This window comes from Gouania willdenowi, chromosome 22 (genome assembly GCF_900634775.1).
Source record: "Gouania willdenowi chromosome 22, fGouWil2.1, whole genome shotgun sequence".
NCBI lineage: Eukaryota > Metazoa > Chordata > Actinopteri > Blenniiformes > Gobiesocidae > Gouania > Gouania willdenowi.
Genome location: NC_041065.1, coordinates 33,079,337 through 33,106,888, shown reverse-complemented (window position 1 = coordinate 33,106,888; position 27,552 = coordinate 33,079,337). Strand labels below are relative to the sequence as shown.

Genomic DNA, 27,552 nt, shown 5'->3' with positions numbered 1-27,552 from the left:
ATCATGTTTATAGATTCTTATTTATGCATTTTTGTTGCTGTTTTCTACAATTTTCTGACATTTTTGTTGTGGTAATGTGTGTTTTTGGAGTAACTGTCTATGTTTGTGGTCATTTAGTGTATTTTTCAGTCATTTTGTGTATTTTTGTTGTCGTTTCATATACTTTTCTGTCATTCAATGTATTTATATTGTTCTGTGTATTTTTGCTGTCGTTTTGTGTTGCTGCTCAGTTTGTATCCCTCAGTTGTAAATATTCACACCTTTTCATTGACGATCTCTCCCGTCTCGTTGGCCTGAGCTTTAGAAAGTCCTTTTCCTTGTTTGCTCCACTCCACCAGAGGATCATGGAGGAAAGTCTTCAGAACGCTGTTAGACACAGAGTTGCACACATTTATTATGAAACAAGAATATATTAAAGAAAACTATCTGATTACAACCAATACTCCATTACTTTGGGTCACATGATCATCATTCATGTCACCATGAGAATAATGACCAATCAGAGCATTAACAGGAAACAACAAAAAGATTGTGTTTTTTGAAGTAAACTTGGGTGATTTTTGTTGTCATTTTGTGTGTTTTTTGTATTTCTGTTGTCATTTTATGTATTTTTGTTTTTGTTTGTAACATTTTGTGTTTTTTAAATTTTAGTCTTTTTGTCGTCGTCTTATTTTTTTCTGAAGTAATTTTTTGTCCTTTTGTTTTTGTTTTATATATTTTTCTTTTTTTATGTGTTTTTGTTTCCAGTATTTTTTGTGTAATTTTAATTAACTTTGTAGTTTTATATATTTTTCTGTAATTTGTTGTATTTTTGTGTTTTATTTTTTTTCTTTAATTGTCAATTTTCACGTTTTTTTTGCCTTTATTTCTGTTGTCAGTTTTTTGTTTTTAGAGTAATTTTGGTGTATTTTTATTGTCATTTTGTGTGTTTTTTAAGTAATTTTTTTCCTTTTGTTGTTTTATATATATTTCTGTCATGGTACCTTTGTTTATAGTTGTTTTCTGTATTTTTCTATAATTTGTTATATTTTGTTGTCATTTTATCTTTTTGTTTGTCATGTTTTGTGTTCTTGAGGGCCGAACAAAATTAGACCTTTTTTCTCACATTTTAAACGTATGATATTGGACAACATCTGTATGTCTAATATCCTTAAGGTTTGAGTGAACAAAGTGAAATATATAACGCTGGATCAGGTTAAAGCTCTTTTACTGTGATTAAAGTAGAAGAAGTGACGTAAAAGTGTGTGTTTTTGTGAGTCGACCTCATGAGTGGTTCCCTCTGGTCCCTCATCAGCCTCAGTGTGACCTCACAGGCCTGTCTGAACAGGCCCTCAGTGCCCATCGGCCCCATGGCGTGCTCCATGTTCTGGGTCAGACGGAACGGAACCACCTCAGGGACGTCAAATGTCTCCCCCTAGTGGGAGAGAATGGGTAGCACACAAAAACATGACGCGTGGTGCATATATTGTCCCCCCAAATAATCCTGACAATTATCACATTTTCAAATTTACTGAACTAACAGAACATGTAACATCATATTTCATAATGATTCAAAAATCTAAATCTAAATTAAACTAATCATCTGCATAAAAAACAAATGTAAAAGTGCAAAAATACAGGAGATAAACATTGTTTACAATCTGTGACAAAAAGCTTCAGAAAACAAAAGGAAATTCAGTAAACGTATGAAATAAATAAACAGGGAACAAGTAACAACATATTTCATGAATAAACTATTACTAAAAACTAAATTAAACTATTCACCGACATGAAAATCACATTTAAGTGTTAGTTAATGACTAACAGTTATTTAATCAAAAACATAGGAAATAATTGTTTGTAATCTGGGTCAAAAAGCTTAAGAAAACCAAAAATAAAATTAATTTTTAATTGAAATCATATTTGTTTACTTTAGTTTACATTTGTTCCAGGTCTCGTATCTAATTATTTAATGCTCATTTAATTTCTGCTCCATTTTTAGATTCTCATTATTAAAATCTTTGTTTCGTTTAGTGTTATTGATCTCAGAAAGGCGTTTGGTATGAAAATGAAAAGTTTGTCATGCCCCACACTTTGAGGAGCACTTATTTAGGCTTTACAAGTGCAGTTCATTCAATGTTAAACTAAATAAATAAGAATATAAATGAGAGGTGAACCTTGTTAAAGAGACAGTTGAAGTCCACGTGAACACATTCTCCAGTGAAAGAGTCAAACAGGATGTTCTCTCCATGACGATCCCCCAGTCCCAGCACGTAGCCCACCATGGACATCACAGCAGTGGAGCGGCAGTACGCAGAGCGGCTGCTGTACCTACACACACACACACACACAAATAATCATGTTTTAATTTAAAATGTTCAGATGTGGAGGGGCATCCAGGCCCTAACCAACTATAAAGGAAACCCCCCTCCCACATCCTCCAGCCGCAGCAGCACACTGACAGAGGAGCTGAACAGCTTCTTTGCCCGGTTCGAGACCACCACCACACACCTGCAGTCACTGCCCCCTCCTGGTTCCAGCACCCCACCTCTCTCTCTCCAGGAGCATGAGGTGAGGAAAAACTTAAGAGCAGTGAACCCCAGAAAAGCTGCTGGTCCTGACGGCATCCCAGGGGCTGTGATTAAAGCATGTGCAGACCAACTGACAGGGATCCTCACCACACTCTTCAACCTCTCCCTGACACATGCCACCGTCCCCACATGTCTGAAGGCCTCCACCATCGTCCCCATCCCCAAAAAACCTGCCATAGACAGCCTAAACGATTAAAGACCGATTGCTCTGACGTCTGTAATCATGAAGTGCATGGAGCGGTCAGTTTCTCAGCACATCAGAGACTGCCTCCCTCCCACCTTCGACCCACACCAGTTTGCCTACAGGGCAAACCGATCCACAGAGGACGCCATCGCCATCACACTTCACACAGCGCTGAGTCATCTGGAGAACAAGAAGAGCTATGTGAGGATGCTTTTCGTGGACTACAGCTCAGCGTTCAACACAATCATTCCGGACATCCTAATCACCAAAATGTTGAAATTAAATATACCTCTCCCCACCTGCAACTGGATTAAAAACTTTCTGACGAGCCGCCCACAGTCTGTCAGACTCGGCCCCCACCACTCCTCCACCATCACACTCAACACTGGTTCCCCGCAAGGCTGTGTCTTGAGCCCTCTACTGTACGCCCTGTACACCTATGACTGCTCTTCAACTCACCCAACCAACCGCATTATTAAATATGCGGACGACACCACTGTGGTGGGACTCATCCGAGGCGAGGATGAGACAGCGTACAGGGCCGAGGTAGAGGAACTATCACGCTGGTGCTCAGCAAACAACCTGACCCTGAATATCCAGAAAACAAAAGAACTGATCATGGACTTCAGGAAGATCAGACAGGACCACACCCCCCTCCTCATAAATGGAGAACAGGTGGAGACTGTCACCACCTTCAGGTTTCTGGGCACCCACATCTCTGCTGACCACTCCTGGACTGAGAACATCAGGGCCCTAGTCAAGAAGGCTCAGCAGCGGCTACACTTCCTGCGTGTCCTCAGGAAGAACCATCTGGACACGAAGCTGCTGTTGGCCTTTTATCACTCCTCTGTGGAGAGCGTGCTGACATACTGTCTGGGTGTGTGGTACGCAGGCTCAACAGTCAAGGACAGGAAGGCGGTGCAGAGGGTCATTAACACTGCCCAAAAAATCATCGGCTGCCCTCTGCCCAGCCTAGAAAACATCGCCACATCCTGCTGCCTCAGGAGAACCAAGGCCATCACAGGAGACCCCTTACACCCTGCTCACCCCCTGTTCGACCTGCTGCCCTCTGGAAGACGCTACAGGTCAACAAAATCCCACACATGCAGACTGACAAACAGCTTCTTCCCCTGGGCCATACGGACTGCAAACACCCATGGATACACACACACACACACACACTCTTTCAGGAACAATCTCCCATAACCCCCCCCCCCCCCCCCCCCCCCCACACACACACACACATACACACACGCTTTAGCACTAAACACTACAGCACTTTAAACTGTAACTTATTCTGTAAAGTACTCACCGATGTCTCGTTTTAAAATTTTTATGCCGTACGTTTGTTTTTTTATCATCTTTGTACATATTCAATGCCTTGTTGTTGTTTTCGCTCCTGTCTTTTAATTTCTATGCTTTGTGGTGTACTGTAGCTCTATGCGAGCATCTCTCAAATTTCACTGTACCACCAAGTACCGTGACAATAAAAGACTATTCTATTCTATTCTATTCTATTCAGAGGTAGAGGTGGAGGAGGAGGAGGAGAGGTTCCCACCATGACGTGGGATCAGGGAACGTCCTCAGGAACCACTCGTAGAAAACGGGCGGATGTCTGGCACACAACACGTCTTTGTGGATTCTGAGTTTGTCCTCCAGAGACGCTGTTTTAGGAAGCATCAGCTTCCTCAGCTCCTTCCCCGACAGGTACACACCTGAAAAACACAAACGTGTGTGTGTGTTTACAGAGGGTTTTAGGTTCTAAAACAGCGTTCAGGAAAACAAACCTTTCTCTTTATACAGCTTGGTGAGGATGTGTCTGAGTCCAGCTGTGTTGTTGACCCACTCGATGATGCCACACTCCTCATTCAGTGGAATCACTGCATACGTACGAATGTGAAGTTCCCGTCGTCTGGATTCTGCATCTTTACGAAGGCACTACAACGACAGAAAACATGCACTTATCCTTTAGGAAAATGTGGCTCAACAACAAACCACTAATTTATTCTCTGTGGATCTCCCAGTACGAGAAGCTCCTGGAGGAATTACAACAGGAAACACGCAGCAATTTATATTCATGCATAATGTGCAAAGTCAAACCTAAGAAATAAGGTGATATTTCCTCGTAAAATAACAAAAAAATATCAACAAAAAACACAAGCAGAAAACAAAAAACAAAAAATGTCTCCAAAAATATATGAAAATATCAGAACAATAAACAAAACAAAAAACAAACAACAAAAAAACACATTAAAAATGATCCAAAAGCACAAAAACACACAAAATGAAAAAATATATATACTAAATGATACCAAAATACACAAATAAGAACAAAAACACACAAATAAGGACAAAAACACAAAAAATAACACCAAAAGTACACAAATTGACACCAAAAAAGATGAAAAAAACAGAAAAATATACAAAACATCAACAAAAAACACAAACTACAAAAAAGAAACGCACACAAAATGACTCCAAAAATACACAAAATGAGAGAAAAAAACTAAATACACAAACTAAATGATGCCAAAATACATAAACGCCAAAAAGACTCACATATTAACATGAACACACAAAATGACAAAAGCACAAGAACAACAAAAATACACAAAATGAAAAAAAAAAAAACAACCTAAATGAACTAAAAGAGGCAAAATTCACAAACAAAACACCAATTTGTGTATTTTGGGGTAATTTATGATTATATTTTGCTCTCATTTGTGTTTTTTGTCATTTTCTGTGTTTTTAGCATCATTTTGTGTATGTACTTTTGGGAGCCACACTAAGTTAGACCGAGGCTCACATGTGGTCCCCGGGCCCCCAGTTGCCCACCTCTAAAATGGTAAAATAGGACTGTGTATGTAAATGAGGGACACAGCAGAGGATAAATGTTATTTCCAAACCTTGTTGATGAGACAGTTGAACTCCATGAGTCTGCAGTCCTTTCTCAGATCATCTTTAGGTTTACACATCATGGTGTAGCTGCGACCGTCAGAGCCTTTCAGGCTGATTTTCTTTGGTTTCTGTAGAGAGGCTAAAATCTCCACCTGCACACAATCAACACACACCTGATGAAAGCCTTTGTCCAAGAGCATTAGGCCTTTGATGTTTGTGTCTTACGGTGTCTTCAAAGCCGTCCAGGTAGGCCCAGTGTCCAGGGAAGGCATCGTGCTTGGTGCTGGCTCCACCAGTAGAGGGCAGTGTGGGGATGAGCACCAGCTGGAGGGGGATGAGGATCTGGCTGAAGGTGGGCTCCTCCACCAGACGCTTCAGCTGCTTGAAGTGGACACACATGCTGAGGGTGGTGCCGTTACCATCCACCTGGAATAAACACACACACACATCTGATCAAAGGGTCACATGATCAACACATGTCAGCATTTAGAATAAAGACCCATCTGAGCTTTATTATTGGCATTTTGGCTTATTTTTCTTGACATGTGTTTTTACATTTAGTGTCGTTTTTTTTTTCTCATTTTGTGTCATTTCTTTGTTTCTGTAGTCGTATTATTTTGTGTAATCTCCTATTTTGTGTTTTGATGTTCAATTTGTGTTTTTTTTCTCATTTTGTGTATTTTTGTGTCATTTCATTGTTTTTGTTGTTGTTTTGTGTAAATGTTTGCGTCATTTTGTTCGTTTCTTATTTTGTTTTTGTTTCATTGTGTGTATTATTCTCTCATATTGTGTATTGTTCTGTCATTTTGTGTGTTTCTGGATTAACTGTGTGTTTACTTGTGGAGGGCCACATGTGGCCCCTAGGGGTCACCGGTTGCTCACGTCTGATCTATTATCTTTTGCTTAAAAACTTAACGAAACATATCCTTGATTGATTGATTGTTTCCTTTGCTTGTATTTGTGTGAAGTTTTAAAATCAGATGAGGTGTGTGTGTGTGTGTGTGTGTTACCGGTTTGTTGCACAGCTCCAACAGTTTGTCGGTCAGTCTGTTTGCGTCGCCGATAAATTTCTCCAGAGACTGTTTGTGGCTGATGATGGCCTTCAAGATCTGATTACAGCGGTTCATACGCATCGGGTAGGAAGACTGGGAAGATATTTGATTAAAATGTATTAAACATAGCACGATATCAACATACCGTACTATATACTATACACACACACACACTGGGCACTACATTAGGCACATTATGCTCACACTTAACCTTTCTCAGCGATCATGGCCCATTTATATGTTGATATGTATAGTTTTAAAACCATCTGAGATTTAACATAGGCTTAAACATATAGTTATAATGTGTGAACCCTAAAATAAATGCAAAAAATGACTTTAAAAACACATTATGACAACAAAAATGAAAGAAAAATTACTCCAAAATACAATATAACAACAAAAATACCTAAAATTACATAAGAAACTCCCAAAATAACAACAAACATACACAAAATGAAACAAAAATAAACAATACGTCATCAAAAATAAACAAAATCATTCCAAAAACACAAAAAACAACAAAATCAGACTTAATGACAAAAAAACTAAAACAAACACACAAAACGAAAGAAAAAGGTTCAAAATGACAACAAATATACACAAAACAGCATAAAAACACAATAAGTTAAAAAAACATGCAATATGACAACAAAATTTACAACAAAACAACTCTAAGAGCACACTAAACAACAAATAAAAAACACAACAAACACACAAAATGAGAGAAAAAGATACAAAATTACAATAAAAAAAACACAAACAACATAAAACTCTAGAAAATAAGTAACATTAAAACCATGCAAAAATGATTAAAGAACACAAAATATCAGAAAAATACACAAAAAATGACTCAAAAAAATACAATATGACAAAAAATCCACACAATTACACGACAAACACACAAGATGACTACAAAAATACACAAAATGGAAAAATATACAATACGACAACAGAACTAAACAAAATGACTCCAAAACACACAAAGTGAAAGAAAAGGGTACAAAATGGCAACAAAAATACACAAAACTATAGAGAAATATACAACATGCTAAATGGCTCCAAAAACACACAAAATTACAAAAAAGTACACAAAACAACAGCATGAATACACAAAATAACTCCAAAAACACAAATTGACAACAAAATTTAAAAAAAATGACTCCATAAATACAATACGACAACGAAAAGGCACACAGTACACGGGAAACAGACAAGATGACTACCACAAATAATGTGTTGTTTTTAGATGAAATGTGTGCGTTAGTGCCCTCTAGAGGCCTACCTTAGACACTGCGGTCATTAACCACATGGCCTGCTGAGGGTAAGCCAGGAACACTTTGGCCACGATGGCTTTGAGGACAGAGAAAACCTCTTCACTTGAGTGGCACACCCTGGAAATGAGCTGTGAGAAGGCGGTGAGGAACTGGTAGGGTGCCAGGTTGGTGCAATGCTCGCTCATTACGCCGTTGATTTTAACCAGTTCCTGTCGCATCTGCCTGTCGGCACGTCCAGCTGCACACAGACGATCAGAGACGTGAGAATATGAAACGATTGAATGTTCTGTAAACCTAGTTATCCTCTCACCTTTCTCACACTCACACACTTTGGCTCCAAAGTCCAGCCACAGAGACAACATGCGGGGCATGGCCTGGTAGATGTACTGGTTTCCAAACTGCAGCGCTCTGAGAAATCACTTCATCTGTTAAAGCTCCATGGGCTTCTCACAATCATCGAAAATTATTAACACGTTTACCATAAAATAAAGCTTATGGACAGTACAGTTTAGACATGGAACACTGGCAGCCCACGGTCTGATTTAGTGAAGAAAACACAACAAAATGACTCAAAAAACACAAAATACAACAGCAAAAATACATAAAATGAGATTAAAAAAAAAAAAAAACTAAACTAAACATAATTTTATGTGTTTTAGGAACCATTTTTGTAATTTAATTGTTCTTTTGTGTATTTTCTGTAATTTTGTGTATATTTTTAGTCGTTTTTGTATATATTAGTTCTTGTTTTGGAATTTTTTTTGGTCATTTTGGTGTGTTTTTGGAGTTGGTTTTGTGTACTTTTGTTGTTTTTTAGTGTATTTTTCTGTCATTTTGGAGTTGGTTTTGTTTATTTTTGTTGTTTACAAATTTTTGAGTCATGTTTGTGTGTTTTTGTTGTCGTTTTGTGTATTTTTCTGTTATTTTAGGTGCTTTTGGAGCTGGTTTTGTCTATTTTTGTAGTAGTTTACTGTGTTTTCTGTCATTCCATGTGTTTTTTTTATTTTTGTCGTGGTGTTTTAGGGTATTTTTCTGTCATTTTGTGTGTTTTTGGAATCATTTTGTGTTTTTATTGTAGTTGGTTTTGTGTATTTCTGTTGTTTTGTAATTGTAGGAGTCATTTTTGTGTGTTTTTGTTTTCCTTTAGTGTTTTTTCTATCATTTTACATGTTTTTGTTGTCGTTTTATGTATCTTTGTCATTTAGTGTGTTTTCGGAGTTGGTTTTCTGCATTTTTGTCCTTATTTACTGTATCTTTCTGTCATTTAGTGTGTTTTTTAATATTTCTTTTACGTTTTTGGTGTCCTTTTATGTAGTTTTCACCCATTTTGTCTGTTTTTGGGGGTGATTTTGTGCATTTAATTTTGGGGGCCACACAGAATTAGAGCAAGGGATGCCAGTTGCCATGTGTGCACTACATAAAAACACAGACGAAAGATACTTTTTGCCATTCAAATAATAAAATGAGATAATTGTAAATAAATTAGGTCAAAGAAGACATTTCCATCACTCACTTTCCAAAGTATGTGACGATGTAGCGGATGAGGTTTCCTTGTTTCTCCAGCTTGTTATCCGTCACCATGGGCATCACCTTGTCATAATACTTGGCCAGGTAGAAGTTTCCATCCTCCCACTCTGGAAGGAGGTTGGTCACATCCTAACACAACACAATGAGTTCTGTTTATAGCAGCGTTAGCACTCAATAAGTGATTCTGGATGAGTGAAGGCAGTGGCTCATACCTTGTAGGCCTTCATGATGGCGTTGGACTCAAAGTTGGCGGTTTCCTCCATGAAGCGTCCCACCAACAGCATGGCTTTACCTTTGGTCTGTAGGCTGTGAGGGTCCATCAAAGGCTGGTCGTCAGGGAAACACTGGGCCACACCTTTCTGTAGGACGATCAGAGCCTGGTGGACGTCCCCCTGAGAGAGACACACACACACAGTTAATGACCAGAATGACTATAGAGTGCATGGTTGGTTGGCTCTTCCCACCTTGGACCAGAGCCACTTGGCCTTCTCAGGGACCAGCTCAGCCAGGTGTGTGTTCTCTGCATTTAGGAGAGCGTTAAACGCCGTCTGATGATGTCCCGCCTTACGAGCCACACGAGCACTTTGTAGCCAACACTCGCCCACAAACTTCTGACTTCTGCACAGCAACAGGAAGAGACACGAGATCAGAGATACCAGAATAAAAAAAGACCCAACCATGTTGTGTTTTAGGATAATTTTTGTTTGTTTTTTTGAGTCATTTGTATATATTTGTTTTTATTTTGTAATTTTTGTGTGTTTTTGTTATCCTTTTGTGTGTTTTTGGAGTTGGTTTTGTGTGTGTGTGTGTGTGTGTGTGTGTGTACTCACTGCGGTCCCAGACTGAGCAGTGCACGCCGCAGCGCCAGGATCGGCTCTTTAGCCCTGAAAGAATTCTGGGTCATTTCCAGTCGATCCGACCAATGGGAAGGAAGCTGTTTGATGCTGGGGACGGAGATCTCTGTGTGCTTCTGCAGCTCAGTGAACATGTGCTCCAACTCACTGAGCATGTGCAGCCTGAACACACACACATTATTACACTCACATGTGATTATTATGGTAAGGAAAGTCGTTTGAGCAGAAATGTGTGTACAGCGGTTCATACGCATCAGGTAGCAAGACTGAAGAGACGTGATTAACATTCATGAAAAATGTACGATGATATGAACACAGTACTATACATGGTACAGTATACACACTCAATGGGTACATGTAAGAACCGCAAATAAAACACAAAAAACAACAGAAAAATACACAAAATTAATACAAAAACACACATTGACAACAAAATTACAGAAAAATACACAAAAATGACAAAAAAAAATTACACATAATAACAGACAAATAACTCCAAACATACAATATGACAACAAAAATGCACAAAATGATTGGAAAAATATACAATAGGAAAATACAAATATACAAAATTACCGTATTTTTCGGACTATAAAGCGCACCGGATTATAAGGCGCACTGTCAATGAATGGGTCTGACCTGGTCTATTTTCATACATAAGGCGCACCGGTTTGTTACTATTATTATTATTAAGACGCATTAAGCGAAACTAAAAAGTCAGATAAGTCAAACTTTATTCAACTCATTAACAATAACTCAACATTGTTCAGGTTTAACACATAAAATACAGAACAATACACTCACTTTTTCAGTTCAGTATGTTGAAGCACAGTACTGGTACATATCACTCCGTGAGGCGTCTGACTACGGTAGCCCTGAAGCGCCAAAAATCCATCAAGCAGTGCAGCTTCATCGTTTACTAAAGTTGTACTAAAACATTTTGACATTAATTTCATACATAAGGCGCACCTGATTATAAGGCGCACTGTCGATTTTTGAGAAAATTAAAAGATTTTAAGTGCGCCTTATAGTCCGAAAAATACGGTACATCAAAACCACACAAAAGTCAGAGAAATACATAAAATAACAATACCCAAAAACTCACAAAATAACAGAAAAATACACAGAAATTACTTCAAAAACAAAAAATGCACAAAATTACAAGAGAAACACACAGGATCTCTATAAAATATACTAAATGATTCTTAAAAACATAGAAAATGACTCTAAAAACACACAAAATAACAAGAAAACAGAGGAAAGGACCCCTGCTGACCTGACGATGTACTCGTATCCTCTCTGGTAGGTTCCACACTCGTAGCTGGCGGCAGACAGAGGAACCACCTGCTCCTTCCTCACCAGCTTCAGCCTCTCATAGAACGCGTGTGAATCCTGCTTCTTAGCACACAGCAGTAACTGACCCAGTCTCACGCCCCACGAACTGGACTGATGGTCTGGGAGGGCACAGGGTCACGTACTGGTCTTACTGGTAATTACCTACTCATTTAGTTCTCATTAGATATGTAGCATCTCATGTAAGCACTGTTGAAATTTGATTTGTTAAAATAATTAATAATTATTGGTACATTAAATTAAGAATAATCTTAAGTAATATAATATGTAATTGTTAGAATAAAAGTAAATAGTAATTCCTTTCTTATTTTATTTAAATCAGAAGCTCCAAAATTATTATATTAAATAAATTACAAATTAATGGTATATTAAATTAATAATAATTAGTAAAATAATTTGTTAAAATAAAAGTCATTTAATTTAGAGAAAATGTTATTTTTTATTTCCAAAAATATCTTGTCAAATATGTAAATTTATTATATTTAAATCAGAAACTCAAAATTACTCTATCGTTAAATAAATTAATAATTGATACATTAAATTAATAATAAATCTGAAGTAATAAAATGTGTAATAATTAAAAGTAAATTATTTTAGAGTAAATGTTATTTTTTTCTCCAATATTGTCTTGTTACATATATTCATTATTTATTTTATTTAAATCAGAAGCTTAAAATTATAATAATATTATCGCTAAATAAAATAAAAATGTATATTACATGAAACTAATAATAGTTACAAGTAACGTGTAATAATTTAAATAAAACAATTTACAGTAAATGTTATTTTTATTTCATTATCCAAATTTGTCTCGCTACATATATCCATTATTTATTTGATTTAAAATCAGAAGCTCCAAAATGATTTTATGTTTTATTATTAAATGTTTAACACCACAGGAACAAAATAACTTTGTTTATTAAAGAATTAGTATTTTTCCACCTAACATATCTCAACTGCCTTTAACTTCATGATATAAATGAAAAGTAAAAGAATTATAATTGAAGTTTACTTAGTTTTTATTTGACATCATTCATCCAAAGGCCTTAGTAGCAATTAAATAATTAATATTTCTCAGAATGTGGCTCATAAATACGAGGTGTTCTAAAACCGTCTTTAAAAAGTAAAGAATCCAAACCTGTTTCATGTGTTTTGTTGTGTTTGTGCAGTGATTACCTGAACTTAAATATTCTTCCAGTATGTCCCACTGTCCCAGTTTCCAGGCTGCTTCCACTCTGTACGTGTTCAGCTCAGACTTCCACTGGTGTCTGAATTTAAGCAAACATTAACAATATTAACCAGTGGTGACATAAACAGTGTATGTGTGTGTGTGTGTGTGTGTGTCTCACTTGTTGGCCAGCACTCCATTAACCTGTGTGATGACAGTGGACAACTGACCCAGACCCAGCATGGACGTCATCACTCCGTGATAGTGACCGATCTGTGAAGAAGATCCAACACGTCATTCCCGAAAAACCCACGCACACACTGTACTTCCTTCTTTGGAGGTGATTTATTTAATATATATACAGGAATAACAGAAACATCTTAAGCGACACCAAACATGACTTCAAAAAACAACACACAAAATAAAACTATTTCATGTGTTCTAGGAGTCATTTTGTGTGTTTTTGGAGTTTGTTTTGTTGTTTCGTAACTTTGGAGTCATTTCTGTGTTGTTGTTGTTTTAGTTCAGTGAATTTTTCTGTCATGTTTGTTTTTTGAGTCACTTTTGTGTATTTTGTTGTTATTTTGGAATTGTGTTGTCATTTTTGTGTGCTTTTGTAGTGTATTTTTCTGTCATGTGTTTTTGTCATGGTTTTCTGTATTTTTCTGTAATTTTGTGTCTTTTTGGAGTTGGTTTTATGTATTTTTGTCATCATGGTCTGTATTTTTCTGTCATTTAGTGTGTTTCTGAAATAATTTTGTGTATTTTTGTTTTTCATTTTTCTATATTTTTCTGTCATATAGTGTGTTTTTGGAATCCTTTTGTGTTTTTTGTGGAATTGTCTTGTCATCGTGTGTGTTTTTGTTTTTTAGTGGCTAACCCTGCTTATTAGACACATAGAAGTATTGATTTTACTCGTGATACAGTCAATGTGTTCTCTGTCCAACTCCAAACTTCATCAGTGATTATGGTTTTTGTTTGTTTACCTGATCTGACTCCAGCTGTATGGCTCTATCGTAGCAGGCGGTGGCGTCCCGCAGCAAACCGATGCTCTCGTGTTCCAGTATCTGCTCTCGTAGCGACGGCTCCTCCCTCCTCAGAGCGTTGGCACCCCTCACTCCGTCGGGCTCGTGCATGGCGGCGTACAGCGTCTGCACGACCCCAAAAAGCTCACACTACAGTACATGCATGTTTACATGTGAAAAACTGCTCTGTGCTCAAACCTGGAGGAAGGTGAGATGGTCCTGGATGTTTTCTTTGCTCTCCAGGATGTGAGCTTCAAAGTGCATGAGAGCGCGCGTGTATGCTTTGGATCTCAGAGAGGCTTTAGCCAGCACGTCCTGAGGGATGCCCTTTAGGAACGCCACCACACGCTGGTAATCACCACTCTCTGCAACACATTTAGGTTTCAGCGTTAAAAAACCACCCATTTAATATGTTAGACAAAAATCATATAGAACACACGTCAAACTCAAGGCCCGGGGGCCAAATCCGACCCTTTAGAGCATCAAATTTGGATCACTCGAGAAAGTAAAAATGATAAAAAAACCAGAAACGTTTTGTAAATTATCAAATCTCAGTATCACAATCCACAATATTTGTTGTTTTGTAATTTTGGATTCATTTTTGTGTGTTTTTGTTTTCCTTTAGTGTATTTTTGGTCATTTTGAGTATTTTTGGAGTTGATTTTGTGTATTTTTGTTGTTTTGCAATTTTTGGAGTAAATTTTGTTGTCCTTTTATGTATTTTTTACTCATTTTGTCATTTTTTGGATACATTTTTGTGGGTTTTTGTTGTCCTCAAACTCAAAGCCCGAAGGCCAAATCTGGCTCTTTCTAGAATCAACTACAACCCGCTCGAGAAAGTAAAAATGGCAGAAAAAACCTGAAACGCTTTGTAAATTATCAACCAATTCAGTTGTGGATATCTCAGTCCCTCCAACTACAAAAATTCAATTAAAATCAATCATTTGATTTGTGGAAATGCAAACCAGGGCACATCAATGTTGAATTAGCTTTGGCCCCTGAACTAAAATTAGTTCAAAACCGCATAATTTGGATGAATATCTGCAACACGGAGAAGAAAAAGAGCATGTTTCAGTCATATTTTCAGCCCTAATCCAGTTTTTGTGCAGCAGATTGTGCAGATTTGAACAGTAAATGCTTTGTATTTGTTGTCCGTTTGTTACCATTAAGTTTGGGTTTCCTGGAGAGGATGTGGCGGCTCCACTGCGTGAGGTGCGACAACATGCTGAACACCGTCTGAGTGCTGAGCTGTGATAGGCTGGAGGCCGTCTCCTGGATACGCCCGGCTCCGCCTCTGTCGCCCTCGGTCAGCACTGCCAGCATCTCCTCCGTCACCTTGACAAAAAAAAACAAAAAAACATTAACTCCACGTGAAAAAAACCACTAGTTAAAAACAGCTGTTGGTGTTAGTGTAAGAAACAGAGTGACCTCGTGTTGCTCTGCCGGCGTGCAGCCCAGCAGCATGTAGAGCAGGATGTGTGGCAGCAGGTAGATGGTGACCTTGTAGTCATGTTTGATGATGAAACTGCAGCAGATGAACACCCTGCTGGCCAGCTCATGTCTCACCTGGAACACATAAAAATTCAAAGGGTTGGACGAGGTCTTTGGAATAAACAGTAACCTCAAACTCAAGGCCTGGAGGCCAAATCCAACCCTTTAACCCAGCGGGGACCCCCTGTCCTATGTATCTGTGATACTACATTTATTTATTTATCTGAATTATATCCACTGTTATCCAGAAGGTTTATTATTATTTGGGCCATAGTATATTGTCATCTTAAAGATGTAAATCCTTGTTTTAATCAGGAATAAAATGGGTTAAAAGTGACCAAAAATAGTGGAAAAGGTGGTGAAATGGGATTAAAAGAAAGGTACCGGTAATGTAAGGAAAGTAGGAACAATTAATTTAAACTGGCCTCGTGGGTTTAGGCTGTGCTAACTCATGAATTGTGCACAGTAAATTGTTTTTGTTGCTTGAATAATAAGACAAGAATAAATATCTGTTCTGTTAAAAATTTTCCCAATTGATGAAAATAATTACTTTTGTTCAGTGTAATTTAAAAAGTAGGAACAATTAGTTTAAACTGGCAAATAATGGGCATGACAAATGGTGAATGCGGTAAAAGTGGCAAAAATTTGCATGAAATATGATGAAAAGAGGTTAAACGTGACAATAATGGGTCAGCAAAGAGGTGGAAAGGGTTTATAAGTGCTGAAAATGCATTGAAAGTGGAAACAATGTGCAGAAAATTCATTGAAATATGATGTAGAAGTGTCAGAAATGGGAGAAATGTAGCAAAAATGCTTTAAAAGGAGCAACAAAAGGGGATGAAAATAGGTTGATATAAGGAAAATTTGGTGTAGTTGCAGAAAAAGGGTAAAAATAAGCAAAAATTGGCACAAATTGTAAAAAAAAAAAAAAATTAGTTTCTTGAAGGCATCTGACGCCCCCCTCCCAGAGTCTCGCGACCCAAAGGTTGAGAACCACTGCTCTATTGAGTCGCTGATTCCTCTATTTTAAATCATTTGCTTGGATCACAAAGTTAAGTGTTGATTCCACTGTCACTGTCAGAATGAGAGAAATTTATTGCAAACCTTGCTGATGAGGTATGCGGCCCAGGTAGCCGACCAATCAGAGAACTTTTTTCCTCTGTTGCTAAGATACACTGGTTTCTTCAGTTTGGACCAGTTCACCTCCTTCTGGCTGCTCTTATATCTGCCAGTGAGGTGGGACGAGATGGAGAGGGAAGAAAAGTAAAGAAAAATACATTAAAAGATTAATAAAAGCAGGATGATGACAGGTTAAAATTAAAATGCTACATATTCCATTTAAATAAAATCTAAAAGAAAGAAATGAGAAGATAAATGCATACCTGCTGTTCAGGTGAGGCTCCAGTATTTCCTGGATCTGTTCTGGGAATCTCTTCCACAAACGACGGCCCGGAGAATCAACCCGACCGCCACGGCACTCAAATATGGACAGAAGCTCCTGAGGTTGGAATGAATAACATAAATCATTATTATTATTATTGTTGCCATTACAGCTAAACCTTTAACAGTGAATAAGAGCCATGTTTGTACCTGGATGGCATAAGCAGCAGAATCCTGAGCTCTCACGTCATCAGCGTAAGCCAGGAAGGTTCTCGTCAACTCAGTCAGCAAATCATGAGCAAAGTTTGGATCATCAACTCCACTCTGTCATAGAGAGAGAAAACGCATCGATAAATCAATACAACTTCATCACACAAAATAATGACCCATCAGAGCATTAACACAGGAAACAACAAAGAGTTGGTGTATATTTATGTTGATTTGTGTATTTTTAGAATCATTTGTTTATTTTGGTTATCGTTATGCAATAATTTCTGGTTTTTGGAGGCATTTTGTGTATTTTTGTTGTAATTTTTTATATTTTCCAATACTTTTGTAGTAGTTTTGTTCATTTTCCTTAATATTTTTGTTGTCATTTTGTATATTTTCAAATATTTTGTGTATTCTTTGTAAACCTTGTGTTTTTTCTGTAAATTTGTATGTTTTTTGGCATCATTTTTTAAAATTTTTTTATGTTTTTGGTGTAACTTTTGTACATTTCAGTTATTATTTTGTATATTGTGTTTTCCTGTCAGTATTGTGTGTTACAAGTCATTGTTGTCTATTTTTGGTGTAAACTTGTATATTTTTCTATCATTATTGTATATCTTTGGAGTACATTTTGTGTATTTTTGGAATCATCTCTTTATTTTGGTTGTCATTATATGTGTATCTTTCTGGTTTTTTTTTTTAAGGTATTTTGTGTATTTTTCTAACTCTTTTTTGTTGTTGTTTTGAGTATTTTTGTAATCCTTTTGTGTGTTTTTCTGTAAATTTGTAAGTTATTTAAGATAATTTTATGCTATTTGTATTTATTCATGAACAACCAAGAGATTGTCAAGTGATCGCTACCATGAAATGGCACCAAATGCTTGTTCCACGTGTTTGAGGTTTCATGCGACTCACCACAAAGGTGCTGCGGTCCCCGTGGGTGTCCATGTGGGACAGATCCAAACGTCCTGGGTCGACGGCTCCCAGCTCCCCCAAACACTCCCCACAGAGTAGCCTGGCCTCAGGGGACGAGTCCTGGCAGCCTCTGAGCAACACCGACACTAGACTAGAAATGACCGGCTCCACCGCCTCACTGGCACACACCTGACGCAGCAGAGACTCCTGGAACAAACATGGCGTTGAGAGGATTCAGAGCGAGAATCAAAGTAAAATACAGTGATGTTACACTTTAAGAGACCTCTGTGTGTGTGTGTGTGTGTGTGTGTGTGTGTGTGTGTGTGTGTTTACCTGGTTATTGTGCATCATGTCTCTGAGGCTGGTCAGAGCGTGGACACGCACGTCCACGTTCTCGTGTTGAACAGCTCGCATTGAAAGCTGTAGTGCGGCGGTCAGGTCGCTGGTGCTAGAAGTCAACTGAAACCAGGGGAAAACATAGCTGAAAAAGTTTCATTTCTATTATTTATTTACATTAAAAAAAACATTAAAGGTGCAATATTCTTTGATTTGTGGGTAAAATTATCATTAGTGTCACATATGGACACTTTTAACATACTTTTTATCATATTGTTTTCAGTAAAAAATGTGACCCACTGAAATATCAAGTGTGTGTTGCTTAATAAAGCAGAAAAATCCTAGATTTCTATTTCCACTAGTTTTTTTTTTTGTAATTTGTAGCAACATTAATACTCTAGTGAATTAGAGTCATTCAAACCTTTTTGTAATGTTGCAGAACAGCATGGATGTCCTTCAGCTCAGGGTGGTCGGGAAGAAAGTAAATCTCATGAAGGTAGTCTTTGACTTCTTCTCTGTAAAATAAATATTGAACATAAGGCTGGACATGCCTAGACTATGAGTACAATTATGAGCAACGATTAGCAATATTTCTAACATTTTCCTTTGTTTGCTGCTTTAATGGATTGTCTGTAAAGGACATAATCAGTCTGAACCACGTTATTTAAGTTTGCTCCAACATGATTAGAGCACAGCTGATGGACCTCAGCTCATCTCTAATAAAAAAAAACATGTGGTCCATAAAGTCAGAGGAATTATCGATCAGCCTGACCACATTCTCTATTTAGCTTTAGCTAAATTGGAATCTCAGCAGTGTCGTTTCCAACCATCAAGCCCCTTTGTTGAGGCCTGACACCACAGTTTATTGATGAATATTATTTTTTTAGCTTTTGTTAGATTTCACACACAATAGGAGGAAATGTTGTGCATTTTGAACATCTGACAGGCCACGCCCACTAAGGTTTTTGTCCAGTCTCATCTTTTCAACAGAAACTTAAACATGCATTGTCATGTTTTAGTCATAAAAGAGCCACTTTTAGCTCCTCACCGTCTGTTACCGTCATAAAAAAAGGGGAGAAAACAACACCGAGTCTCAAGGTGTTTCATTTCCTATTTTTACTTTAACACATCTTAGACATTTTATTTATGGGACTATTGTAATTATGGTTGATCTGTTGCTACTGACAGGTGAATGTAGTTGTTTCTATGCTGCTATGAATGTTTCATTTTCATTTTAGTGCAAAAAGGCAGGGTAACTAACCTGAATTTCACTTCAGGGATCAATAAAGTGGTGTGAACTGAACAATCATTTCCATGTCTGTTTACCTGTTGTCCATGATGAGGAAGCGGATGATAGCAGCAGTTTCTTTGGGCTGCAGTGGGATCAGAGGGAGGAGGGCCACGATGACATGACTCAGCAATGGGCCGAGGTGTGCGGGCTCCACGCTGCGCACAAAACACTCCCACGCCCTGAGAAAGCACACGTCACACAGGATCTGTGTGTGTGCGTGAGTGTGTGTGCGTGTGTGTGTGTGTGTGTAGACACTGACTGGCAGCAGAGCAGAGGGAAGTCTTCTCTGTATCTGAGGCCAGTGCGCAACGTCGTCATCATCTTCACCCTGACTGAGCTGATGTGTTTGGAGCCCATCAGCTGCATCAGAGTCATCACGCTGGTCAGAGCCTACACACACACACACGCACACACACACACAGAGAGAGAGAATACACTCACACTTTTCTGTTCACGCCACACAGAACCTTCGAGTGTTCGATTGCAAACAGACGTCGATTCCTCACCAGTTTCTTACAGTCCTTCTCTCCTGAGCTGGAGCTGAGCAGCTGCATGTTGAAGAACGCTAGAATCCCCAAAAGCTTCGGCTGCAGGTAATCGGCCTGGAGACAAAGAAATATTATTTAGAATTTACAAAAAAAAAAAAATGGTTGAACACAGACATGAACATTGAAGAACAGTCATGTGGAGACAGGACCATCTATAAGGGGGAATAAAGGGGAGAGATTTTTGGGGTCCATCCATAAAGTCAGTAAAATGATGGTCCATTGTTCTATGAATCTGTGATAACCACATTTATTTATTTATCTGAATAATATCCACTGTTATCCAGGAACATTTATTATTATAGTCATCTTATGAAAATATGGTGAAATGGGATTTTAAAAACAACAGAAACTGGTTAAAAGTTGCAAATTAGAGTGGATAAAAAGGGTTCAACGTGTCAATATTGGAACAATTAGTAGCAGGGTTGGGGTCAATTACATTTTTCAGTTACAATTGCGTTTTCAATTACCCATGTTCAATTACAATTCAATTATAATGATTTCTTATTCTCCGAAAGTGTTCTCAATGACTAAATTTCAATTACAATTAATCACAATTACCGAGTCTGAAATAAATAACCAAATAAAGTTAACCTTCCTCTTGTGTTAGCTTTCTGTTATTAGTATCTCTAACGCTAACAGGTCCTAAATCAGCTGTAAAATACACTAAAAACAACTATATATCATCTAATTTCTTTCCTATCTATTGGTTACTTTGTTAGGCTTCCTAATCGATGAAAATATTGGTTTTAATATTTTTGGTGTGGGCGTCTGAGCCTTTTTTGTGTCAGTATACCCACAGATTTATATATTTTTAAATGGTAAAATGAGGGAAAGCTCGATATAAAACATATTCTATTAATTGTTAACTAATTGTAACATGATTCACCAGTTTTGCGTTAAATACATTTTTTACAGAATTTTCATGGCAATTAATATTACAAAGTCCACAATCTAAACTCAATTACAATTTAATTATGAATACCACAGCAACAGATGTTTTAAATTACAATTACACCATAATTGTAATTAACTATCAATTACAAATATAACTGAGTTAGTTAATGCATGCATGACAAATTGTGAATGTGGTTAAATTGGCAAAAATAATTATGAAATATGGTGAAAAGAGGTTAAAAGTAACAATAATGGGTCAACATGTGACATTAGGTGTAAAAGTGGTGGAAAGGGTTTATAAGTGCTGAACATGTCTGGAAAGTGGAAAAAATGTGTAAAAAAGTCATTGAAATGTGATGTAAAACTGTCAGAAATGGAAGAAATGTAGCAAAAATACATTAAAAGGAGCAAAAATATGGCAAGAAAAGATGATGAAAATAGGTTAAAATATGTAAAGTTTTGTGTAACTTCAAGTTCCTTGAAAGCATCTCAGTGTCTCGTGACCCCAAATAGGGTCCTGACCCTAAAGTTGAGAACCCCTGATAAAGAAGGTACCATTCGATCAGGGGTGGTGATGTCACGGGGTCCCTGGTATGGATCGTCGTCAGATGCAGAGGACGCCAGGATCGACAAGCCGTTAAAAACCTGCAAAGACACGAGAAATAAAAAGAGGAGGAGCCATTTATCAGAAGCTTCTGAGGCAGTTTAATGAAAGATAATAAAATAAAAAGTAAAGTGCTGACCTGTTGGTAATGCTCACCCAGACGTAGCAGCAGCTCGTTGTGAAGACCCTGAAAGTCTTGCCGAAGCAAAGAACCCAACTCGATCTCCGTCTCCGTCTGAATAAACATAGAAGTAGAAGAAAACCAACTAATAAACAACATTACTTTTACATTATACAATGAATTGTAAAGGTTGTAATACCTGCAGGTAGTGGAAGGCACGCTCCAGCTCCTCTTTGGTGCATGAACACACCAGATGGCTGAAGATATACTTAAAGTTGTTGATCAGGATTTCTCTCCGATTCGCTTTCAGCTCATTGGCTAAGGTACGGATGAGGGCGGAGCCTGTGGAGCTGGCCTTGGCGGCGAGGAACGGCAGCAGCACCTGGAGGGTTCTCTGATTGGTTGAAGAAAAGACGGACGTAGGTCGTTTATTGTTGAATTAACGTCAGCGGTGAAATAGTGAAATACATACAGTGAGGAAACGATGGAGGTCGGGAAAGTCGAAGGCGTGTGCGATCTGAGCCAGGATGTCAAGAGCCGACTCTCTCTGATTGGCTGACTCGCTGCCCTGGTCGGGCGTGCTGCGCAGAGCGGAGGCGTGGCGGGAATGCAGCGATTCCACCAGAAACTTTTAAAGAGATCATACGCATATATTTTGGAAATGTGGAAAACTTCAAAGTACATGACATCCGTGCACAGCTTAAAAGCATTCTGGATATAAGCAGGGTTCCTACAACTTCAGTCATATTAAATTCAACACTTTTTAGGACTTTTTATTGCCATTTGAAATGAGACGTGTAAGTAAACAAAAATACACAAAATTACAGTAAAATCAAAATCTTTCAAAAAAACACAAGATGACTACAAAATTAGCCAGAAATCTATAAAACAATAACAAAAATACAAAAAAAAAGCCATTAAGAAAAATCTTTGTTAAATATTTTCCTATGTTGTTTATAAACTAATAAATTACATCGGGTTAGGTAAAATAGTTCCAGTGTCGAGTGGAGATGAGCAACTGGCGGCCCCCAAAGAAACCCACAGAAATACACAAAAAAAACAGACTAAAATAATCAAAATTACTCTAAGAAACACACAGATGACTACGAAAATAGCCAGAAATCTATAAAACAACAAAAATACAACAAATAAATACCATTAAGAAATATCTTTGTTAGACACACACATTTTGTTACATTTATAGATGATTAAACAATAAAAAAGCAAGTTTAAGAAAGTTTTTTGCACTACAGAAACGAATAAAAGACTTTAATGACTACCTGGCAGATGGGGTTCTTGTACTGACTGAAGAGCGTTTGCAGCTTGAGGCGTTTGGCGGAGGCCAACGCTCTGATCTGTGTGTAGGCAGCTACAGACACCTGGGACGACTTAGAGAGCAGACAGTGAAGCAACCTCAGCAGAGAGAAGGACACCAGACTACCCTGAGACGCTCTGGAAGGAGAAAAAGGCCACGAACCACCCTTTAAAACTAAAGTTTGCTTTTATTGTAGATATATACAAAGGATGAGCATACCTGGCAATCTCCCCGGTTGTGAGGATCAGAGAGATTCTCAGCTCATCGTCTCTGCTGCTTTTAGCTTTGCCATAAGCCTCCGTTAGACGTGCCACCAGAAGCTGCAACATCAAGATTTTATTAAAAAAAAGCTTTTAACAAAAATGATTTGTGATTGATGATGTCACACGGCTCCACTGCCTGTAAACAACCCATTGTTTCCCATTGGAGTGAAGCATTCAGCCTGATTTTTACATAATTTAGTAGCTTTTTAGATCATTGAGAAGCTTTTTAGATCATTTTAGAAGCTTTTTCAAAATGTCAACTTGTGCTGCTTTTGGTTGCTCTAAAAAATCTGGTAAAGTTAAAAATGCTGATGTAAACCATTTTTGTTTAGAGAAAGTGGCCAAAAACAGTTTCAACTCTGCAGTTTCCTAGTAAACAATGAAGCAGAGAAGAAGAGCTCTCTTAAGGGACCTTTACTCTCCCTTAAAGGGGACATATCACGCTAAATCCACTTTTTTAGCCCTTAAATGCATTTTGATGTATATTTAGATTGTTTAGAAGAACAGAAAAGTTCAAATTAATCTCTTCAGGTGCTCCGTTGATATCTTTATATTCTGTTTTGGTCATATTTTTCAATCTGTTTCAATTTTTCGATTATCTATTACGTTTTTTGAACAATAACGTCAGCGGAACTGCCAAATTAGGACATCGACTCCAGGCCCAACACTTCGAGCAATCCGCCATTTTTATTTCTCGCTTTTATTTAGTAGTCCAAGCTCCAGGATGCAGAAGTTACGAGAGGATAAGTCAAAATGTTGGGTTGTTGGATGTAGTAACCCACACGCTTCATTACAACGTCTCCCAGCATCAGAACCTTTTCAAAGTGCCTGGTTGAGTTTTATTTTTTATAGAAATGTACCCACATCTGTGGGTAAGGTCATTTTTGTGTATGTGAAGCACTTCAATGATGACTGCTTCATCAACCTCCACCAGTATAAAGAAGGATTTGCCGAAAGGCTTTGTCTGATTGAGGGTTCAATTCCTTCTATCTTTGGAGACGATGAACAGAGCACTTCAGTAAGCTGTAAATAACGCTAAAAAGTGATGATAAGACGTCCCTGTCATTGTTTTGTTAGCATTAGCAGTTGCACCGTCTTCATATGTTAGCGCTGTGTGCTCGTTTTAGATCCTTGATGATATGGCCTACGTGGTTTAATTTAAGTCTAAAGTTTTCATTAGTCATTTCATTTTGTCGTTTTTGTCTCTGAAAAGACTGTATTAAAATGCATTTCGTGACTTTAGCTTGGCGCTAGCGTTAGCTCGGTGCTTGTGTTAGCTCACATGTTAGGGTTCTGCAGGTTCATCATCTTCATTTTCATCTCGCTCCACTGGGTCAGACTCTGGCTCAAACACGTAAAGCTGGATGGACAAGTATTCCGTTGTTGACATTGTGTAAATAACGTGTGAATAAACTTTTTCTGTGCCGCTACATAGCCATATCTCTTCTATCAAACTACAAAAATGGCCGAGCAGGGTGGAGTTGAACCTGGAGAGGGGGCGGGGTATGAAGTGTCTCATTTGCATTAAAAGAGACAGCACCAAAACGAGTTGCTCTTAGAAGCACATCAGAAAAGGGGTAGAAAAGGGGTGGAGCTATAATAATGAGGAATTCAGACCCAAGCAGTGCAGTTCTGCTTTATATAGACCACAACTGTATGATTTATATCTAAAAAGGAAGGATTTAAAACCATGATATGTCCCCTTTAAACAGTCATGAAGTCGTTTTGTGTGCACGGACGTTGTCGTTTTAGCCCCACTGTGTGTCTTTGTATAATTTTGTATTTGTGATTATTTGTGTTTTTGAAGTGTTTGTTCTGTCATTTCATTGATTTTTCTCTAATTTTGTGCTTTTTCTTTGTATTTTTGAAGTTGAGTAAAGGTTTGAGTAAAGGTCCATTGGTAGAGCTTTTCTTCTCTGCTTCATTGTCTACAACCAAACTGCAGAGTTCGAACTGTCACCTCATGCGGTCACATTTTTTAATCCGCTCTTTGTCAAGATGGTAGAACACAGGTTCTGAAACTGTAAAGTAGTCCCATTTTTTAAAGGAAATGATTTAATACAGAATCAGGCTTCATAGGTCCTGATCTTCTTACCTCGTCCACAGAGGCCTGCTCAGAACTTCTGCTCTCCGTCAGCAGGTAACGCACTGATTGGCTGAAACGTATTCTGACAGCGGCGTCTGAATCCTCCATCAAAGCAAACAGAGCACAGAGGAGACCCCGGGAGTGGGGGTCTCCTCCTGTCATGTTCACATGCTGGCAGAGGTGAGGAAGAGTTTCAAGGAAAGCTGAAACAAAGAAACATCAGAGAACTTAGCAGATGAATGACCTGTTCATTCTGTTTTAATAATAATTAAGGGTTAAAAAGCACAAATTAAACTCTAATGCAAGGGTCCTCAACCTTGGGGTCAGCCACAAAACACTTGGAGGGGGTCACCAGATTTTTGCTTATTTTTACCCTTTTTCTGAAACTACACCAAATTCACCATATTTTAACTTATTTTCATCACTTTTTCTTGCCATATTTTTCCTCCTTTTAATGTATTTTTGCTACATTACTCCCATTTCTGACACTTCTACATCACATTTAAATGACTTTTCTACACATTTTTTCCACTTTTCAGACATGTTCAGCACTTATGAACCCTTTCCACCACTTTTACACCTAATGTTACTCATTATTGTCACTTTTAATCTCTTTTCACCATATTTCATGATTATTTTAGCCAATTTAACCACATTCACCATTTGGCATGCCCGTTATTTGCCAATTTAAACTAATCAATTGTTCCAATAATGACACTTTCAACCCTTTTAACAAATTTTTTGTGCGTTTTTTGCCCACTCTAATTTCTAAAATCCCATTTCACCATCTTTTCCACCATTTTTTGTCACTTTTCACCCATTTAATTTCTGATTAAAACAAGGATTTCAATCTTTAAGATGACTATAACGAACAGTGAATATTATTCAGATCAATAAATAAATGTGGTTAACACAGATTCATAGAACAATGAACCATTTTGGGGGTCGCGGGCTAAAAGGGTTGGGAGCCACTGGTCTAAATCACCTTGTTTCACGAGGCTTGGAGCTTCTGCTTTGACGAGAGGGAGGAAAGGTCGGACAGCAGACGCAGTGAGGGATGGCTCTGCTTTCCCAGCATGCTCTGCTGCAAGCCTACACTGCAGGCAGAGGATGTTCAGCGGACCATCCAACGCCGTGCGGACGTCACTGAGGCTGGAGATCTCTGACTGGATGCAGCTCAGCTCACCCACCATCCTAGCAAGCTCCTTCTTCACCCGCTCTGAGGAATCCTCCAGCCTGGAGCTGGAAACGTCCATCAAACAGTGAATAATTAGTAATTGAGATCATTCTAAAGAAAGATGTTGTTATGGGAACGTACAGCAGAGCAGCACTCATGGACGTCCGCTGTTTGTTTCCAAGGTGGTGAAGAAGAACTGGAAACACTCTGACAGCAGAAGCTCTCACTTGCTCGTCTGGATTTTGCAGAGCTTTGGAAAACACGCACGCACGCCACGGCTCGTGCACGCCACCGTGCACAAAGGCCAGAAGGGAAACACAGGCTGACTGGATCTCAGAGGCTGGAAGGAGAAACGGTTTAGAAAATAATCAGTATTTATTTTAAACCAAGTGTCTCTAAATACTGTTTTATTTATTGGTATTCTTTTACTTTCACAACATTATATAGTAGGAGTGTAAGGATATGCATTTTTTTTTAAAGTGCAGCTTATGTTCCTGGCTTGGAATTTACATGTTTTTCTTAAGGAATCGTGTGTGCGTGTGTGTGTGTGTGCGTGTGTGTGTGTACGAAACTCAAAAGAATGAAAAACTCACAGTAGCAGAAGCTCAGTCTCTGAGCCAGGACAGGAAGCCAGGAGGGGAATCCTGAACTCTTGTAGGCCGACGCCCCTTTGTTGTCACACACCCACGGCATGGAGAGCAGAGCACTCACACGGCTCTGGAGCCCCTCATCACCTTTGGAGCCCACTACACACACACACACACACAGACACACAGACACACAGACACACAGACACACAGACACTTATTTTGCCTTCACGATTTGCCATGCCCAATATTTGCCAGTTTAAACTTAAAAATTTTTTTTTTTTAAACTTTTTATGCTTTTTCACTAAAATGTGCAGGTACGATTTCACAGAAATTTTGTCACTGTTTGTTGAAGGAACCAATATTTTATTTACTGGAATATTTCACTATAATGGTGTCACTGGTAAGACTATTTATTGTTTACAGAAA

General features: G+C 38.2%; 1 protein-coding gene across 1 annotated transcript in view; it reads right to left on the bottom strand.

Annotated features, from left to right (window-relative positions):
• atr (ATR checkpoint kinase) overlaps window positions 1-27,552 on the bottom strand; it is a 35,314-nt gene that overhangs the window by 971 nt on the left and 6,791 nt on the right. The window contains exons 8-47 of the mRNA XM_028437450.1: window positions 27,130-27,282; window positions 26,678-26,876; window positions 26,345-26,601; window positions 25,369-25,562; window positions 23,230-23,330; window positions 22,976-23,147; window positions 22,168-22,323; window positions 21,895-22,089; window positions 21,714-21,809; window positions 21,526-21,615; window positions 20,035-20,130; window positions 19,788-19,918; window positions 19,564-19,707; window positions 18,659-18,752; window positions 18,235-18,360; window positions 17,902-18,108; window positions 16,987-17,100; window positions 16,779-16,894; window positions 16,501-16,621; window positions 15,334-15,471; window positions 15,069-15,240; window positions 14,104-14,270; window positions 13,867-14,031; window positions 13,062-13,153; window positions 12,889-12,980; window positions 11,636-11,813; window positions 10,336-10,521; window positions 9,970-10,123; window positions 9,718-9,897; window positions 9,492-9,634; window positions 8,289-8,386; window positions 7,987-8,216; window positions 6,663-6,797; window positions 5,878-6,078; window positions 5,661-5,804; window positions 4,542-4,692; window positions 4,313-4,469; window positions 2,157-2,310; window positions 1,263-1,414; window positions 261-366 (exon numbers count right to left, since the gene is read on the bottom strand). Coding sequence (XP_028293251.1) covers window positions 261-366; window positions 1,263-1,414; window positions 2,157-2,310; window positions 4,313-4,469; window positions 4,542-4,692; window positions 5,661-5,804; window positions 5,878-6,078; window positions 6,663-6,797; window positions 7,987-8,216; window positions 8,289-8,386; window positions 9,492-9,634; window positions 9,718-9,897; window positions 9,970-10,123; window positions 10,336-10,521; window positions 11,636-11,813; window positions 12,889-12,980; window positions 13,062-13,153; window positions 13,867-14,031; window positions 14,104-14,270; window positions 15,069-15,240; window positions 15,334-15,471; window positions 16,501-16,621; window positions 16,779-16,894; window positions 16,987-17,100; window positions 17,902-18,108; window positions 18,235-18,360; window positions 18,659-18,752; window positions 19,564-19,707; window positions 19,788-19,918; window positions 20,035-20,130; window positions 21,526-21,615; window positions 21,714-21,809; window positions 21,895-22,089; window positions 22,168-22,323; window positions 22,976-23,147; window positions 23,230-23,330; window positions 25,369-25,562; window positions 26,345-26,601; window positions 26,678-26,876; window positions 27,130-27,282 — 5,957 coding nt within the window. The remainder of the gene's footprint in view (window positions 1-260; window positions 367-1,262; window positions 1,415-2,156; window positions 2,311-4,312; window positions 4,470-4,541; window positions 4,693-5,660; window positions 5,805-5,877; window positions 6,079-6,662; window positions 6,798-7,986; window positions 8,217-8,288; window positions 8,387-9,491; window positions 9,635-9,717; window positions 9,898-9,969; window positions 10,124-10,335; window positions 10,522-11,635; window positions 11,814-12,888; window positions 12,981-13,061; window positions 13,154-13,866; window positions 14,032-14,103; window positions 14,271-15,068; window positions 15,241-15,333; window positions 15,472-16,500; window positions 16,622-16,778; window positions 16,895-16,986; window positions 17,101-17,901; window positions 18,109-18,234; window positions 18,361-18,658; window positions 18,753-19,563; window positions 19,708-19,787; window positions 19,919-20,034; window positions 20,131-21,525; window positions 21,616-21,713; window positions 21,810-21,894; window positions 22,090-22,167; window positions 22,324-22,975; window positions 23,148-23,229; window positions 23,331-25,368; window positions 25,563-26,344; window positions 26,602-26,677; window positions 26,877-27,129; window positions 27,283-27,552) is intronic.